The sequence below is a fragment of the Macaca fascicularis genome, chromosome 17 (assembly GCF_037993035.2).
Source record: "Macaca fascicularis isolate 582-1 chromosome 17, T2T-MFA8v1.1".
Classification (NCBI taxonomy): Eukaryota; Metazoa; Chordata; class Mammalia; order Primates; family Cercopithecidae; genus Macaca; species Macaca fascicularis.
In genome coordinates, this window is record NC_088391.1 from 39292595 (window position 1) to 39305825 (window position 13231).

The following is a 13231-nucleotide window of genomic DNA, read 5'->3' on the forward strand; positions in this document are numbered from 1 at the left end:
CCAATGGGTATGGACACTGAGCACTTGACATGTGGCGAGTGTGACTGAGAAACTATGTTTTTAATTTTATTTACATTTCAACTAATTTGAACTTAAGTAGCCATATATGTTTAATGGCAACAGTACTAAACAGTGCAGCTTAATCTTTTTCTATACTGCTGATAGACATATCTTGCTACAAAACATCTGATCATATTACTTGCCTTACAGAATGTGTCTCCATAAAATCCCCATCATTAGGCAGGATATTCAAAGCTCTTTACAATCTAGACCAACTTCCACCTCAGTCTCATTAGCCCCACTCCTTTCCCATCTAGTTTGCACACGTAGTAGGCCACTCACTGTACTCACACATGCCGTGCTATAACCCTTATAGAAGCTGCTGACTCTTGCTTAAATGCCTTTTCCTCTCACAGAACATCTGCTCATCCTTCAAGATCCAGTTTAAATTCCCATTTCTCTCTGAATACCTAACTACCCTCTCATGGCTGAGCTAGGCTCTCTGTCTAAACTCTGCTGCCATACTTTTTATATATGGCTTCATTAAAGCATTTAATCATAATTAATGGTTTACATGTGGAAAATATCAGTATCATGTATGCCAGGTAAATATTAATCACATACATTAAAGAAAGAATCTGGCAAAGCATCTGGCACAGGACTTCACTCTGAGTAAGCCCAAGATAGATGTGCCAGGTCTTCAGGATGTGTTTTAGGAATTGTATCGCCCATGCTAGCGATCTTCACCAAATATAGCTGCCTAAGAAAACAGAGAGGAAAATAAAAGAATGGAGACGGGGCAAGGGCAACACTCACAAGGCATTGACAGAAATGAGAGGCTTAGGCCAGGGAAATTGTACAAGAAATTTCATGCAGTAAACCTATAGGTAAAGCTGAACTTGTTTTTCACCTTCCCTACCTAACTGGCAATAGCAATAATCAAATTCCTTAATCAGGGAGTGTAGTTGTTACGAGGTCAAGACAAGAAAACGGTTTTCTTGTGATGTGTAACTAAGAAGAATTTGTTGCAAGCAGATCAATAAAGCCCTATTACTATGGCCCACTCCTCAGGAAAGAGCTCTGTTTTATAAAACATTGAATATATTTGCTGTAAGGAAATTCAACCTATGAAAAACACAGAAGGAAAAAAAGGCTCTAAACTTACTGTATTTTCATGTCCTCTACAATTATATTTAGATAGAAACACTTCAAAATCAATGATATCTGAGTTGCATGTATTCCAAAATAATAATTTCCCCTTTATATAAAGGGGTCTCATTTTTCTCTCCTTTTAGTCTGCTTTTGAAAGCAATGCAGAGAAATATTTAAATAGTTAAAAGGTAAAAATGTTAATGGCAATCCTAAGCAATATTCAATATATATACAGGTATCTGAACTGAGTAAGTATGAGTCAGTATTAATAATATTTTGATGTTCCATTTCATTGGTTTGAGAAAGCATAGGTTTACGATATAATTTTGTTATTAAATAAAATCCTTGAGTTGGATTTACAGATTGAAGAAAATTAGTATTTGGATTTAGTTCAGAGGTTGAGTAAATTAGCTCAGTTCACTCTGGGTTTGAGTTCATGGTTCAGTTCAAGTTCTTGATAATGAGCACATCAAAATAAAAAATATTTAAATAATGTAATCAGGGCTGACATTTAAGAGCAAGTGTTCAGGCAAATATGTGTTTTTAAAAAACAAACTCACTTTACAGAGAGAGCTAAGGTTAAATCCGAAGGTTTGAGCATTCCGGGAGCCAGCATTCATGTAGTTTCCCATTAGCAATACAAGTTCCAGCAACTTGCTAAAGCTTTTGCTCTTCTTTATCTCTTCGCAGGCAGTACTGACAGCCATGATGTCAGGTTTGATGTTGTTCACCTGCTCTTCAAACTGAAGCTTAAAGAGAATAGCACTGAGCCGTGGCCGTAGTCTCTTCACATTGCTCATCTGATTGAAAAGAAAACAGCAGATTTCCTTTAAAATGCATGGTATACTTTAGTACTGTACGACTGCAAGTAATCTGGGATGATTTATTGGTATGACAGTACCGAAGAAGCAATATGTCTCCCAAAACTGATAGCAGGAAGAGAGAAAAGCCCTGCTTGTTTTTGTAAGGAATCCAGAGTCATCCCTCAAAACCCAAATTAACAATTTGGATGCTCAATGAAAAGAAAGCTTTAATTAAATGATAATGTTTAATTAAGCAATAAAGTAAGCATTTTTTAAACTAAATTCTAAAAAGGTAACAGGATACATAGGCCACAAATTACAAGGCATTCATGTCATTATTTTGAATAATTTTTGTTCAATACTGCAATATACTGGGTCATGTTTAAAACATATTCAGAAAAGTCTAAAGAGGGTTTGTTTTCTTCAAATAGCAACTGCTGTCCTCAGAAACCCTGCTGACTAACAGTATGTGTTAGATAGAGGGAGAGTAAATAGGTCCCAATTTGTACTAAATTGACTTTCTTCAGAAACACAGGAAAGTAGAATGACTCCTGACACATACTAAATTAGCAGAATCAGAGTTAGGAAACATGGGAGTAGCAGAACCGCAGAAGCAGTGCAAACCCACAAATCTATCACATGCCAAGTTAACCCTGTCTGGGACTCTGGGTTTCTCTATTGGGAATGTGGGGGACTGGAGATGTCTAAAAGAACAAAGGGGCAAGTTCCTGCCTTTATCCTTACTCCTGTGTTATATCAACACACATGCAAGAAATAATCAATTAGGTGTAGGCTGAAGATATACCACATATTAAGCTAGATACGAATTCCTTGACCAAACGTATTAGGGATTCAGGACTTAAAATGCACTGAAGGGGCAGTAACAGTAAAATTGTTGAACTTCGACTATTGTAAATATCAAAAGCAGGTTAAGGCAAGGTCAGAAAAAAAGCAGAGACAGGTTAAAATAGGGACTGTTTCTCTTAGTCACAGACTGTAAAGGAAAGGCTAAAAAACAATGCTATATGAAGCCTGTAGGGTGCCAAATATAATGAAAATCATGATTGTTTGGGACACAGAAAGCTATCAGTTCATAATATAATAATGACCGTTACTTAAAGTATACTAGACAAAGGCTTATTAGACTCCAGTATTTTATAGACACTGCCTTAATGACTTAACATAACTCAGCTTACTCACCTGACAAAAATTGAGCAATTAGTTCTTTGTACACAACTCTGAGAGAGTATTTTCATATAGACCAAAGCCTTATAGTGAATGAAGAGTTCCATTTTCAAATAATATAAATATCTAACTTATACTTAGCTTTCTCCCCAGCCCCTTGCCAAATTAAATGGTTATGTGTATACAATCAAGATTCTAAGAGCTCAATTAATGTAGTTATTAATAAGAAGTCTACTTTACAAGGCACTTTAAGGAATGTCTTCATAATCCACTGTCTAGGAAAAAGAAAGAATGTAAGCTCAATAAGGACCAAAAAAAAAAAAAAAAGAAGAAACATCATTAAAAGTTTATAGAGTAAGTGTAAGCGATATAAAAGTTATAAAGAGACAAAGAGATGCACTATTAGAATATTGATTCTTACTGGGCATGAATTGTTCTTTTAAAGCAGTGATCACTTATCACAAAGACTTTTGTCTTAAAATATATGTCTCCAGATGGGTTCACTTGCCTGGATTTTTTTCATCCTTAACCGTTGCAAAAGGAAGATGTTCATATGACATTGGTAACATGAGTAATGCTCTGTTACACGTAATATGTCCTTTAGAGCAGTCAGACGTACAAAAGAGCACTCACGTGTAGCACCTGTAGTTATGGCCATTCTAAAGGTGTCTAACGGGCTCATAGCATCTCTGTTTTCAGTAACTACCATTACTCATGATTATGAAGTCAGATACTTGCAATAAATATGAGAAGAAATTATCCAGTATTCTGTGCAAAACATTTGTATTACAAAATATATTAATTCTAATATATATTAATGTACTACTATTTTCATGCACAGAAGAAAAAAGAGACTGCTTAAATGCCTACATTATACCACCCCAAAATATGTTAAAGCTTTCCTGCTGACAAGCTAACCATATGTAGCCAGCATAAAGTAATTAATTCTCCTAGAAAAATATAACCTAGATTTGTATGAATAATGAGTGTATCTGGCACTAGGGACAGGTACCTTGAAAAGACAGAGTAAGTCTATGATGTAATGCAGAACAAAGTGCTACGAGTTCATGAAAATCCCTGACAAGGCAAAGTCAGGAAAGTAACCTAAAAACAAAGCTTTGAACGACACTTTAAAAAAAATTAATGTCCTTTTCCTAATGTTCTTTCTTCCAAGTTTAGATAAATCAGAATTTGACTATTATTGAGTAAATGTATTTTAATGAACAAAATTATTGAGTGGGAAAGGAACTTGAAAGGTCACCTGGAGATGGTGCCTGTCTTTAGTTCACTATTTAGCCATATGATGACCCCTAGGCCAAATGGTTGCCCTTTTTATTTAACAACAAAATATCATTTAAGGTTAATGTTCCAAGATCTAAATCTTGGAATCTATGATAATAACAGAAGGGTTATTTTTCTTTTTTTAAGGCAGAGTCTCACTCTGTCGCCCAGGTCGGAGTGCAGTGGCACAATCTCCGCTCAATGCAACCTCTGCCTCCCGGGATCAAGCAATTCTCCTGCCTCGGCCTCTTGAGTGGCTGGGATTATAGCCGTGACCCACCACGCCTGGCTAATTTTTTGTATTTTCAGTAGAGACAAGGTTTCACCATGTTGATCAGGCTGGTCTCTAACTTCTGACCTCAAGTGATCCGCCCACCTAGGTTTCCCAAAGTGCTGGGATTACAAGCATGAGCCACTGCACTCAGTCCTTTCCCTCATTATTTGATCAAACTATTTCTTCAGGTGGAATCAAATAAAAAAGGTTCAGAGGGGGGAAAATATATGTATATGTAAAAACCCTGACCAATGTTTCCCCATCTTCACCACTTCTCATATTCTATCAACATTGGGGATTTGCATTCTGTTTTCCTGCTAAGAAAACTAAACTTCTGACTTGTCTAAGACTAAGTGGAATGCAGAAATGGAGAACTATGATGCTCAAATAATATTCTGAAGGGCAACAGAAAGTCATTTTTAAAAATGAGAAGAAGGAAAGGGTAAAAAATCTATAAACATAAAATGTAAGCTAGTTAATAATTAGAATGTTAGAAGAAATTAGAATTTCATTTTTACAATTATCCTTTTAATCTATTGTTATGAAGTCTTAGCAATACAAATTCACGAAACTCAAATCTATGACAATAGTGAGATGTAATCTGAAGATCAATCCAAAAAAGTAAAAATACATTGATTTCACTCCTGTTTTTCTTGAAGGCAGGGAGCAGTACTCCTGTAACCTCCCCACCCACAGATGTCACATGTCAGAATGAAGAGATCTTAAAAGCAATGACTGGTAAAAATGAAGAAGCAATATCCAGAACCCTAAGGGTAATTTTATTTCAAAATTTTGTTTGTTGGCAATATATGTTGTTGGAGAGGGAACAACGTAAAAAGACCTTTAGAAAAATCAATGAACCAACAAGTATTGAATGGGCCCCATTCAGTGCTGTGAGGGGCACAGGAGCCATAGTAGCTGCCCCTGCAGCCCTTATCATTGAATTCTTTCTGCCTGTCTTAAGGAGCAGAAAATTGGAAAGGTTCCCAGGAAGACATAATCTCTCGTAATCTCATTATGGTTATATTTTTCACATATAATTTTAATTTTATCCATTATTCTATAAGGAAAAAGAATCATTTTTACAACAACTTTGTTTAACACCATATCTAGTTTTCTTTACACATTTTCTTTTATAAATACAGGTTGTCTGATTTTTTTCCCCCTGTCCTACTATGCAAACTTACACCGCACCCCTCAAAAGGATTTATTTTTTATTCTTTTTTATTCTTCCCTGAAGTCATTATGAAACTAACTGTTCACTTAACTTTCTAATAGTACAATAACCTGCTGACTGGGAATTTACTGGCCTCAGTCTTAATTTATAATACTCTAAAAGCATTAGTTCATATACTTGGTAGATATCACATTATAAGGAATAATAGAAAAGCATTTCAGGAAGGTGAAATGACTCTTTCAAGTCACCTGGCGAGTAGGACCCAGGCCTAGAGCTAACTTGCTGCTAATCAACTGTCCTTAGCACTCAGAGCATCACAATGTGGGAATTAATAACTACAATTTACAAATCATCTGGAACTCAAACTTCCTCTCTTATGTTTTCTTATAAGAATGAACTTTAATTTCTTCACAGTAGTTATCAAGTAACACACTACAGAAAATGACCCTGCAATGAGCTCTGCCTGCCACCTGTACTATCTCAATATTTCTTACCTTTCTCCTTAGTATACCCAACTACCTCCTATTGTGCTGAATCTTTAATACTTTTTCAGATCTACTTTTGTTGTCCCTCCACATCAGGGATCCCACACCAGTAACTGTTAGGAAACAGGCTGCACAGCAGGAGGTGAGCAGCTGGCCTGAGCAAGCAGGAGCAGGTGAAGCTTCATCTGTATTTATAGCTGCTCCCTATTTCTTGCATTACCACCTGAGCTCGATCTCCTGTGAGATCAGTAGTGACATTAGATTCTCACAGGAGCGAGAACCCTATTGTGAACTGCACACACAAAAGATCTAGGTTGCATGCTCCTTATGAGAATCTAATGCCTGATGATCTGTCACTGTCTCCCATCACCCCCAGATGGGTCCATTTAGTTGCAGGAAAACAAGCTCAGGGCACCCACTGATTCTACATTATGGTGAGTTGTAAAATTATTTCATTATATAGTATAATATAATAATAGAAATAAAATGCACAATAAATGTAATGTGGTTGAATCATCTCAAAATCATCCCCCTGCCATCTGTGGAAAAAGTGTCTTCCATGAAACCATTTACTGGTGCCAAAACGGTTGGGGACTGCTGCTCCACACTACACTCTCCACTCATACTCTCCTATTAGCTAATTCTTCAGTTCTCTATGGGAGAGGTATAATAAGCAAGAAGAATGTGAAAAAACAAATGCATTTTTATGAAAGACAAGAGAAAGTAGTGTGATCTAATACTTACATCACAGAGAATTAAGACACTAGGGAAATAATTTTTGAACTTGATTTTTCTAATGATATAAAAAATATCTTTCATTGTTAACAGACCAATATGTTCATGATCTCCAGAATTCTCAGAAAAAAACACAAGTTCATTTCACTTGGAGAAAGGCTTAAAAAAAAAAAAAAAAAGCTATTCAAGTGACTTATGCTTGAGGTAATACTCAGAATATCAAAAATGTTTTTAAAATAAATGTACTCATGATATTAAAGCTGCTACGCTAAAGTTATTTAAGAAAACTACACAAAAACAAAGTACATATGGTATAATTTTTACATATTTCATAGGAGAAAGGTAAAGCCAAGGCTTGTACAAAAATATTAAAAGGCTAAAATGTATATTCCTCCACTTAGTCAAGAAATAAACAATCGGCTATAGACATCATAGATTGTTGCACCTTTGTTTATAAATCCCTATCAATTCTGGGTCACTAAGGATTTCACAGGAGGGCCAAATGAGTTTTGAAGATTCTCAGGATCATCAACTAGTAAAGCTATGAATGGTAACGCTAAAGAACAAAGAGACTTCCTATTTAATTTGGCAATCTGAGCACACAGTCTTAACACATAAGTTCCATATCTCTTGAATTAAAAAGCTGGCATAAACCCCAGAATCATATTAGTGTCTTAAATTCATTCATGCCCGCTTCCAGACAATCCCCATCCCATCATAGAAAACCAGTGTTTTTTCAATCACTATAGCTTAGTTTTGCCTGTTCTTGAAATTTATATTAATGAAACTATACGGTAAACAGTTTATATAGCTGGCTTCTTTCACTCAAAAAAAATTGACTTTGAGATTTATACACATGTATAATTCGGTACTTTGCTCCCTTTTATTAACAGATTTCCATGCAAGAACATACCAAAATTTGTGTATCTACTTTCCTGCTGATGGACTTCCCCCTACCCCACCCCAGTTTGGAGCTATGTAGTGGGTTGAGTTGAACAGAGACCCACAAAAGGTATGTCTAAATCCTAACCTCTAAACATATTTGGAAACAGTTTTAGTACACGTAATTAAATTAAGAATCTCAAGATGAAATCATTCTGGATTTAGGGTGAGCCCTAGACTGGAGTGATGCATCTACCCAGAAACGCCAAGGATTGCGCATGGCTTAATGAAGCTAGCAGAGAGGAATGGACCAGATTCTCACTCAGAGCCTCTGGAAGAAAGGAACCCTGCTAACACCTTCATTTATGATTTCTGGACCCCAGAAATGTGAAAGCATAAATCTCCGTTGTTTTAAGCCACTAAGATCATAGACATTTGTGGGGGCAGCCCTAAGAAACTAACACAGGCTATTATTAATACTTTTGTATGAGTGTTTTCATTTCTATTAAATTAGTAAAAAATATAGTACAAATGTATACCTAACCTAAAACATTGCCAAACTGTTTTTACAAAGTAGATTAAATGATTCTATATTCCCTTCACAAATTTACGTTTTATTCTAGCTATCTTTTTTCTTTTCATGTATAGGTCCATACTCCATTCCTCTAATTATTCAGTGAGGTCTGATGCAGGAGTTGAGATACATTTTGGTCCCTAAGATGTATAGACTTTACAAAATCATTTGATACAAAGAACATCACTGAACATCAAATGATGGTATGTTTGTGGGTCTGTTTCTAACCTTCTAGAAAGCTTATTTCTATATCCTTAAGCAAAACTTTTACCTTGATGCTGTATCAGTAGTTTAGGTCCACCAAGACTGTTCTTCTTTAAAATTGGTTTTCTACATTCTATGTCCTTTGCATGCCATATGAGTTTTAGAAACCATTTGTCAATTTCTATAATAAAACCTGCTGGGATTTTGATTGGGAATGTGTGACATTCCTAGGTCATGTGTGGGAGAAACGATATCTTAACAATACCAACTCTTCCAGTCTATAAGCATAATATGTATCACCATTTCTTTACAACTTCTTTAATTTTTCTCAGCAATATCTTACAGTTTTCAGTGGAAAATCTGCACATATTTAGTGAAATGTATCCCAAGGTATTTTTAGTTTTTTTATGACATTGTCAATAATACTGTTTTAATTCATTGAAATTTTTTCTGTTTCTAGAAAAAAATAACTATTTTTGGTACGTTGACTGTATTCTATGACCTGCTGAATTCACATGGACAATTAGGTCAGCTGACAAAAAGAAAAAGATGGTATACTTTCTTTCTTCTCATATACTTATCTTTTATGTCTTCTTGTTACACAGATTAGTACATTATAATGCTGAAAGGAAGTAATGCAAATAGACACTTTTACCAGGTTCTCTACCATAAAAGACAAGGTATCTAATCATTCACCATTAAGTCGAGTATAACTCCAGGTTTTTCATGGACATCCTTTATCAAAATGAGGAAGTTTGCTTCTATTTCTAGTTTGCTGAGTGTTTTTTCATAAAAAATGACTGAATTCTGTCAAATGCTTCTTATTTTGCACGTATTTAGGTGATTATGATTTTTCTCATAATCACCTGGTTTTTTTAATCTGATAATACGGCTAACTAATTAATTTTGAAATATAAAACCAACCTTGCATTCCTGGGATTAATTCCATGTGGTCATAACACACTCTCCTTACTAAGTTCAGCAATGTTTGATACAGAAATATTTTGTTGACAACTTTTGCATCTATGTTCATATATGATATGAGTTTCTAATTTTGCTGTACTAGATTCCCTTCTTTGATTCCTGATACCAGTAATTTGAGAATTTGGTTCTTTTTCAGTGCTTCATTTTCATTTGGCTCAAAATAATTCTTTCTTTGGCCCACCAGTAATTTTAAATTATGTTATGCAATTTTTAGACTGTGGTAGATGTTCTATTATTGTTGTTGTCTAACTTAATTCTGTTATAGAGAGAAAACATATCTTGCAAGATATCTATATTTTGAAAATTACTGAGGCTTATTTTATATTCCCATATGGTCCACCTTGGTAAACATTTGACATGCGTTTAAAAATAATGTGTATTTTGCAGTTGTTGTAGATAGTGTTCTATAAATATCAGAACAAGTTCGATGATAGAAGTATCTTGATTTTCCAAGTATTTTACTGATTTTTTGGTATACTTTTTCTAGAATTTATTCAAAGACGAGTGTTAAAGTCTCATTATGAGTGAGAATTTGTATATTTTTCCATTTATTTCTGCCAGGTTTTGCTTCATAAATTCTGATGCTCAATTTTTAGGCATACATATTTAAGATGATTATCTCTTCCTGGCAAGTTATTATTTTTGTTATTGTATACTGATACTTTATTTCTTATAATATAGTTTGCCTTGAAAGATACCTTCTTAGAAACACACATACCCATGATACTTTTCATGTGCTTATTTTATTACTATTTGTTTTCCATGTGTCCTTTCTGCTTTTTTCCCCACTGATATGGTTTGAGTGTTTGTGTCCCATTAAACATAAATGTTGAAAACCTACTCACCAGTGTGACAGGATTATGACATGGGGCCTTTGGGGGTGATTGGATCATGAGGGCAGAGTCCTCATGAATAGGATTAGCACCCTCATAAAAGAGGGTACAGAGAGCTGCCTTGTCCCTCCACCATCTGAGAACACAGATAGAAGGCAATATATATGAATCAGAAATCAGTGGTCCCTCACCAAACATGGAGTCTACCAGCACCCTGATCATGGAAGTCCTGGCTTCCAGAACTGTGAGAAATAAATTTCGGTTGTTTATAATCCATTCAGTTTATAGTATTTTGTTACAGCAGCTAAAATAGACCAAGACAACCTCTTTTATCCCTTTTCTGCTTTGTGTTAGTCAAGCAATTTTTAGTATTCTATTTCGTCTACTGGCTTAACTATACCTCTTTTTATATTTTCTCTGGTTTGTCTAGGATTAATATATCTTAATGTATCAATCTAATTAGAATTACTATTAAGTCAGAATTGTACCTCTTCATATTTCTCATTTTCTACCTTACCCTTCCAGATTTCATATTTCACCCTTTCTGCACAATTCTATTTGTTCTATACCATCGTTTGTGCAATTATATCATATATTTTACACTATGTACATTATAAACCCTGTTTGCAGTATATTTTTTATTACAAATTTTCTTTCAAAAAAATCATAAGAAAAAAGGTTTCATTTACTATTTTCAGGTACTCTTCATTACTTTTTGTAGATCTGAGTTTCCATCTGGCATATTTCCCTGTTACCTGAAGGACAACCTTTAGCATTGTAGGGTAGGTATGACTGTCACAAACTCTTTCAGATTTTATAATACTGAAAATGTCTTCAAGTCACCTTCTGTTTTTTAAAGATATCCATAAAGATAGAGAAGTCCGAGTTTACAGGATATTTTTTAACACCTTTCTGTTGAGCTTCTTGCATTTTAAACACTCTTCTGTTACTTCTGCTGTCTATCACTTCTGTGAAGCCAGCAAAATCTTTTATCTTTGTTTTCCTACATGTACTGTGCCTTTTATCTTTTTCCTCCCCTCAAGATACTTTTATCACTTTCTTTTTCTTTGGTTTTCAGCAATTTTACTAGGCTATGCTATGATATCTTTTTTCTCTTTATATTAATCCTGGTTGGGATCTGCTGAGCCTCTTAAACCCTGTTTATGTTTTTCACTGAATGAGACTTTTTTGGCCATTATTTCTTCAAATATTTTGTCAGCCACAATCTCACTCTTTTCTCCTTTGGGGACTCCAATTACAGGTATTCTAGACTGAATGATATCTACCCAATAATACCTGTTATTTATTATTTTATTCAGTCTTCCTTCCTACATAACTAAGAGAAACTAATCACTACAAAACTGCCTTCAAATTTCACTGACTTCTCTGCCTTCTCCAATATACTATTAAACCCACACACTAAAACTTTTAATTTAGTTATTGAGTTTTTCAAGAATTTCTACATAGCAATTTTTCTGAAAGTTTTCATTTCCCTGCAAATATTCCTAATTATGACCATGTTTTTCTTTAATTCTTTGAAGATCATTTGCTTTAGTTCTTTGAACATATTTATAGTATCCATATTTTGTCTTTGCAAGTGAAATCCAAAACCTGGGCCATTTTGGACTTTTTTTTTTCTTGACAATACATCCCATTTTATTATTCTTTAATTTTTATTCAATATTGCATTCAATATTGAATACTTACTTACATATAACCACTCTCAGTTCTGTAATACTGAAACTTTGAAAACTATTTGTTCTTATTTTAGCCATCAAATCAATCACTGGGTGATCACCTTAAGTTGTACAGTTCACTATAAACTTTGTTAGTGTAGCTCTGTGGAAAGTAAGATTTGTTTTCTTAGCCCCTCTTAGTGAAACTCAATCGCCAAACTGTTTTCCCTGGGGAGTTCATCAAGATATGATGTAGGTTTTATTAGTGTGGCTCTAGAGTAGGTCTTTCTTTAGGATGTGGCCCTACTTCCTAAAGCACCAGCTTTTCCTTATTTGACTGAATGCCAAATATGCTAGTGAAGTGTTAAGGTGATCTCTGTAATCTGGCAGAGCCAGAAGTCCAAAGCTGAACCTCTAGTATCTCTGTTCCACTCTCACCCTGTAGCAGCTGCTATCTGACTAGTCTTGCTCAGTGTATGAACACTCCAGCTCCCAGCACAGACACAAGGGAGATACCCACATGGACTACTGGAGTTTCTTTCTGCACAATTCCTTCTCCATTAGTGCTCTGCCTTGTAGATACCAGCTGTTTCACTGCCATAAATTCTGATCTTTGCCTCCTCAGCTCAGAGAACTATATTCTCTGCTAGAACTCAAATCTCTGAGATCTAACTGGAAAACTGTCACCAAGCTATAGGCTGAGTATTCACGAAACTTGTAAGTTTCTGTTCTCTCAAGAACTGCAGCTTTTCTCTACTGCTTGTCCAGTCTGAAAACGGTTGACCTGGATATTTTGTCCAGTTTTATCATTGTTAGCAGTTTATATATGTTTTTTTATATGTATTCCTAAGCATTTTTTAAGTTTTCTGATGTTGATGTCAACATAATTTTTTTACAACTTTTTACTATAATTTCAGTTTTTAAAATACAAAAAAAATCGTGTACCCAAATTAAACATGCTGTCCACATATTGCTCCACTTAATTT

At 34.8% G+C, this 13231-nt stretch overlaps 1 protein-coding gene across 2 annotated transcripts in view; it reads right to left on the bottom strand.

The window, feature by feature from the left end:
• Window positions 1–13231, bottom strand: part of DIAPH3 (diaphanous related formin 3) — a 494792-nt gene that overhangs the window by 205506 nt on the left and 276055 nt on the right. For both annotated transcript variants that reach the window (XM_065533305.1, XM_065533304.1), the window contains one exon: window positions 1713–1952. In XM_065533305.1, coding sequence (XP_065389377.1) covers window positions 1713–1952 — 240 coding nt within the window. The remainder of the gene's footprint in view (window positions 1–1712; window positions 1953–13231) is intronic.